Below are 6105 nucleotides of genomic sequence, written 5' to 3'. Positions count from 1 at the left end.
CCTGAAACCAGAGTTGTATCATGATTTTCTCTGATTTTTATATTTATTTTATTGATGGACTCCTTCACTATAAATCTGAGACCAAAGTTAATATTTAAAAATAACATATCGTAGACTGTCACTATGATTGTTACAAGAATATAAATGTATAGAAACCTGTAGGTGCTGCTCTGTAACTCACTGCTGTAAGGTTTTCAAACCATTCTGTCCTTTTCTCAAGTTGTAGCTGTCATCACATCAGAGCCCCTGTAGAAGGCTGCAGCTCACCTGTCTGTGTGCTGTTCAGGTTTCTACTGACAGGATTTTCATATTGAAATGATGCCTGGCAGTCACAAACAAATTAGTTGGACAAGCTGTGGCTAATATTGCTTACAAATAATGCTCATGTCATAATGACAGAAATGGGAGAGATGGCATTAAATTGTAAATACTTTCCCCACTAATTTCAAAGACTAATAAGAATGTTCTGTAATCAATCTAAACATTCGTTCAGCTTCTTTTTGTTATAAAGTAGCCTACATGTTACTAATGTTTGCTCAATTATGTTCCTTTTTAATGTCAAAACAGGTGAAATCACAATGTTCTTGGCGGAAGTAATAATAAGTAATAAAATAAATGAAAAACACAAAAAGTATCTATCCTACTACCTACCATCCTACAGCTGCTGACCTGTTTTGAAACGTGTCCCCGCCTATGGTCCCCGCCCGAGTTGACAGTCCTTCAAAGTTCTGCCAGTCAGATGCCATTACCTGCCAGTGCCACTAGGGGGATCCCGGCTTCTCCCTGCATACGGCTTGAAAGCTTTCTTATGTTTCTTATACAGTCTATGCTTTAAAGCGGAGGGTTGCCAGATCATCAGCTCGAGTATCCTCCATATCCTGCTCTTCCACTCTTTATCATAATAGCGCACTTATTTTGTATACAACACACACACCTGGCAACTCTTACCATTAAAAACCTCCAAATTCAGTTAGGCTTTCTAGTTTGTTTGTTTTTTATATGTTGTGTGTTGTATATTTTTTAATGCTGTAGAGATTGATCATTATCATTGATTATAATAATAATAATGGTAATAATAATAATAATACTAATAATACTACTAATAGGCCTAATAATATTTTCTTTGTTGTGTGTGATGTCTGAACGGCAGAACAAATGAAATGTGTTGTTTTGCATGACGTCAGGAAGGGGCGTGTTCATATACAGCGATGATGCAACTCCTACGTTTCAACATACTATTGGCTCAAACGCTTCCGGCTTCTTCCTCTTGGGAGCGATTAACCGGACAGATAATATCAATACTATGTGTAGCTTTTCGGATTAGGTAGAGGGAAAATTCCAATATTCGGACAGTTTTGTCCTTTGTCTCAACGTTTTCTCTTGTACTTGTCGTGTGGGATAAACTAGGAACAGTCGGCTGTCAACTAAAGTGGATTATTTTGCTCGAAGCGGATTGCAGCCATGATGGCGTCAAGCTACAACGCTAAGGAAGAGGACGGACACCACTCAGGCGCTTCGAGTCACGGTGGCCCGGGCGCTGTGAAAAGTAAAAAACCGGACAATACAGCGTTCAAACAGCAGAGACTACCTGCCTGGCAGCCCATCCTGACAGCAGGAACCGTGCTGCCTGCTTTCTTCGTTATCGGTCTCATCTTCATCCCCATCGGCATCGGCCTGTATGTCACATCAAACAACATCAAAGAGTTCGAGGTAATACAGTCATGTCTGCCTGTTGTCAACCGGAGTAAGACCACTGACTAGCTTTGTCTAGGTTGTTCCACACTGTGTATTTCAACCACGATTACTAGACACTTACTGAGGCGACGGCAAGCTGTTGGAACCTGTTGAAATATTTCTGAAAGCCGTCTGGCTTTCCATAAGTTGAACCGAGTTGACCGTTTATTGCGTAAAGTTTACAACAAGCTAAAGGCAGCTTACAGTTTACAACAGTGACGCAAGTTGTAATTGAAACGGATTCAAAATTGTGTTCACAGTGGAGGAAGGTGTAGAGACACAAATTTAAGATTAAAAATACCAGTTAAATTAGTAGAGCACTTGGTTTATATTGATCAGGGCAGATGCAATATTAGAAATACTTGACAGTAGTATATTTCAGCGAGGGTAGCACAATTATTAGAAACTTCCCTTAATCAAACGCCCACTTGTATCAGTAGAGTTGATCAAATATTAGAACTTCCTCTTACAATACAATTCAACATCATCATAAACTACAGCCTTTGAAATGGCCCTAAAAGTGAATCTAAATCGTAGTAATTTGTTTACTGGGACCATGTAAAGTGTTACTAAGAAATATTCCTATTTGATGGTCTGTTCCAGAGTCAACAAAGTCAAAAATCAACACCCCTCAGAAACAGCTTCAACACAAAACTAAATATTGTAAAGTAGCAACAACGAATGAATCAGTTGGTTAATTGACAGAAAATGTATTGCCAGCTCTCTTGACAATCAATTTTTGCTTTGAATATATTTTAGGGGGGAAAAAGGCCACATTTACTGATTTCAGCTTCTTAAATGTGAACATTTAGTAGTTTATTTAGTGTTCTATGATAATAGTTGAACATCTTTATGGAATGTCGGTCGAGACAAAATAAGACTTTTAAGGACGTCACCTTGGGCTTTGGGAAACAATAATTTACATTTTGCACCACTTTTTGACATTTAATTGACCAAACAATAAATCGATTAATCAACAGATCAATCGATAATGAAAAAAAAAGTTAGAGCCCTAGAATATGTTTACTCCAGGGCATTTGTTTCAGAGCGTGTTAGTTTTAGCAAGGTGTACTTTGTAAACTGGCTACTAACTAACTTATAAACTGTCTTCTTGTTTTAAGGTTGATTACACTGGTGTGGACGCATCCAGTCCATGCTACAGCTGTGCCAGAAACTACAGTTGGAACAGCACAACACCGTGCACCTGCACTGTGACGTTCACATTGGAACAGCCATTTGAGGTGAGCTTAGGTCCTGCGCCAGTTTACAGTATGTGGAGCCAATAAATAAATAATGCTCTAATCTTGAGCACCGAAATTGATAAGTATTACTTGAAGTGCAATTTAAAGGAAGAAAAAAGCCTTCCTGGCTTTGATTATCCATTAAGATCTATTTTGAGTCCAAAGAAAGGGACACTCAAGGTTTGGCCTCAGCCTTCATTACCATCGATTATTCTAGTTTTAAAATATGCAGTCTGGTAGCTTTTAGATGGTTGTCATTGATTACTTATAAAAGCCCTCAGCCACTTACATTTTAAACAGTCAATAGTTTTATGGTTAAAACAAACCAGTATCATTTGCCACAAATTAGATTTGTTTATGACCTAATCTAGTTGTGACAAAAATAAAACGGTGGTGAAACATCTGTGTTACCTGAGAACACACAGACCCATATTTGATACACATTGACCTTTCTTTAGAAGCAAGTTTCATGTCACCAAAGTGCTTTTTTTATTTTTAGCTTTTATTGATATGCTGTATATCCTTCTCCGCAGAGCAATGTCTTCATGTACTACGGCTTATCCAACTTCTATCAGAACCACAGACGTTACGTGAAGTCCAGGGATGACAGCCAACTGAATGGCGACCGGAATGCTTTGAAGGTATAATCTTGGAAATGTTGTACTTTTGCACCACGCAGAGATTTAAAAAAACAACTTTGCATCTGCTTAACATTTGCTGCTGTTTACAGAACCCCAGCAAAGAATGTGAGCCGTACCGTACGAGTGATAACCTGCCGATCGCTCCATGTGGGGCAATAGCTAACAGCCTTTTCAATGGTAAGTGAGACATGCTGAACAACTTAACATTTTTTTCTTTAGAAATGTAAGGCCTATTACTACTCTTGTGTTCAGCATGAGTCTTATCTGATCATTGGAACTCCTATTAAAAGCTCACTATAGAACAAAAGTCAAAACTTATCAGTTCAGTACATAGGTTCCGCTTGTGTGCAGCACTTAATGACCCTTTTTATGGTGTGAAGAAATGTTCTGAGTAATGTTTTTCTGTTCCAGACACTCTGGAGCTGTATCATATTGATTCCACTGGCAACAAAACTGCAATTCCTCTGGTAAAGAAAGGCATTGCTTGGTGGACAGACAAGCATGTGAAGTTCAGGAATCCTGGTGGAAACAACAACCTTACTGCAGCTTTTCAAGGTAATTTAAGCAAACTGCCGATGATCTTTTAGGCTTCTAATCACTTTGGCTTCAGTGACTAACCTGTCTCGTTCTATCTCAGACACAGCCAAGCCAGTGAACTGGAGAAAGCCAGTTTATGAGCTGGACCCATCAGATGCTGAGAACAACGGCTTTATCAATGAGGACTTCATTGTGTGGATGCGCACGGCTGCGTTGCCCACCTTTCGCAAGCTCTATCGTATCATCCAGAAGAAGTCAAGCACGACCCCAACTCTACCCAGTGGCACATACAACTTGGAAATCAATTACAGTATCCTTTAAATGTGCTCAGAAACTACAGTACAGTCAAAACTAGAGCTACCCAGCTACCTCCTATATTTCCTTATGTAGCTTCACAAGGTAAGATTGTTGGAAAAACAAACTCACAGCAAATATTTGCACTCATCATTGTAGAAAAAACACAGGTGCTACTTATGCAATTACGGAGGACTCCACTCTGTTCCTGTAATCCATAACTGTGTGACATCAAGCTGGCATGCACCAGTACCAGGATCTAGAAACCTAAATGGTATTCAGCACCTATGCTTTTTCTACTGAGACATGTCTAAATGTCAGATAACGTTCCACAAGTGGAAGTTATCTGTGTGTGACAGGAAATTGTGGCCACAGAGTGACAGAGTGAAACTTAGAAAACCTCTTAACAACATCAAATGAACACTGTGTCCAATGAAAATTGGACACACATTCTGCCTTTGCCTTCCTTGTTCTCTTCGGTCAGCTGTATTCTTCAAAATAAACTAAATGCAGCTTGTTGTCAACCTGCCATGAAATACTGTGCAGTAAGCAAACACCAGTATACTCGCTTACACTCCACATCTGTTTGTTTAATGGCTTCAATGCCAGGGGGTGTTTCAAGAAACAAGTTGAGTTACTGAGTTATCTGGGTAACTGTGTTAAATCAATCCCATAACAGCTCATTTTTGCATCAGTAAATGTTCTGGGTTTTACTCAGCAAAGTCACCCACATAACTCTTTTTGACCCAGATCTGAAATGTAGAAGCTTACAAGACCAGAAGTGTCCATACACATTTCTCTAGTTCCTAAAAACAAGTAACGTTATAAGGGAACCAGTATAACTGCAGAATGAAAATGAAAATGTGTGGCTTGCATTCAGTCTAAAATAGTGATAATTCAATGAATCACTTATTGCACGGTATTGTATTGTGATGTGATGGTGCTAAATTTGGTTAGTGTAGCTGTATTTGAAGACTGAGCAAGATTAACTGTAATCTAGATAAGCTGCTTAATATTGTTGGAATGTTTTAATGCTTTTTCAGTACATGAAGGGAATATGAAGAGTTTGTGTATACTATTGATAAACCTAGTCGTAAAATGTAATTTTCTTTCAGTCCAGAAGCTCCAGTCTTTTTTCTTTAACCACATGTAACCAGATTACCCAGTGCTCAGTTTTGATGGTCGCAAACGGATGATCCTGAGCACCATCTCCTGGATGGGAGGGAAGAACCCCTTCCTTGGCATCGCCTACATCACTGTGGGCTCCATCTGCTTCTTCCTGGGTGTTGTTCTGCTCATCATCCACCACAAATATGACACACGCAACAACAGTGCAGATATTCCCAACTAAACAGTTCCTGTGTGGCAACCTCCTGCCTCTGCATTCCCGGGTGACCCTACAGGGTCTTTTCTGGACTGCTTGTTGATTTTTTTAGTGTGAATACACTGTAAATGTCTGTTGTGTGTTTTGTGTAAGAGCAGTAGTGTTTCTGTGTCTCATCAAAAGCTGTTTTAATGCATAGGACAACTAAGGCAAAACAGGAAGCTAGAGTCTGTGTCTCTGTGTGTGCATATAGCTTCAGGTTGGCTGCTGAGAATGTCATTTCCTGTCTTCATTTTTTAAATTTTCTATTTATCTATACATTATCAAAGTGTCT

General features: G+C 39.2%; 1 protein-coding gene across 1 annotated transcript; it reads left to right on the top strand.

The window, feature by feature from the left end:
* The first annotated feature begins 1259 nt into the window (after positions 1-1259).
* Positions 1260-6089, top strand: LOC128375706 (cell cycle control protein 50A-like). Its single transcript, XM_053336111.1, has 7 exons — positions 1260-1710; positions 2856-2975; positions 3509-3616; positions 3706-3793; positions 4028-4171; positions 4254-4463; positions 5605-6089. The coding sequence occupies exons 1-7, from the start codon at positions 1462-1464 to the stop codon at positions 5796-5798; spliced, it is 1113 nt and encodes a 370-aa protein (XP_053192086.1). The 5' UTR covers positions 1260-1461; the 3' UTR covers positions 5799-6089.
* Positions 6090-6105: the final 16 nt, after the last annotated feature.

The sequence above is a fragment of the Scomber japonicus genome, chromosome 16 (genome assembly GCF_027409825.1).
Source record: "Scomber japonicus isolate fScoJap1 chromosome 16, fScoJap1.pri, whole genome shotgun sequence".
In the NCBI taxonomy this organism is placed as follows: domain Eukaryota; kingdom Metazoa; phylum Chordata; class Actinopteri; order Scombriformes; family Scombridae; genus Scomber; species Scomber japonicus.
The sequence above is the reverse complement of the archived record's forward strand: the minus strand, read 5'-3'. Positions and strand labels throughout refer to the sequence as shown.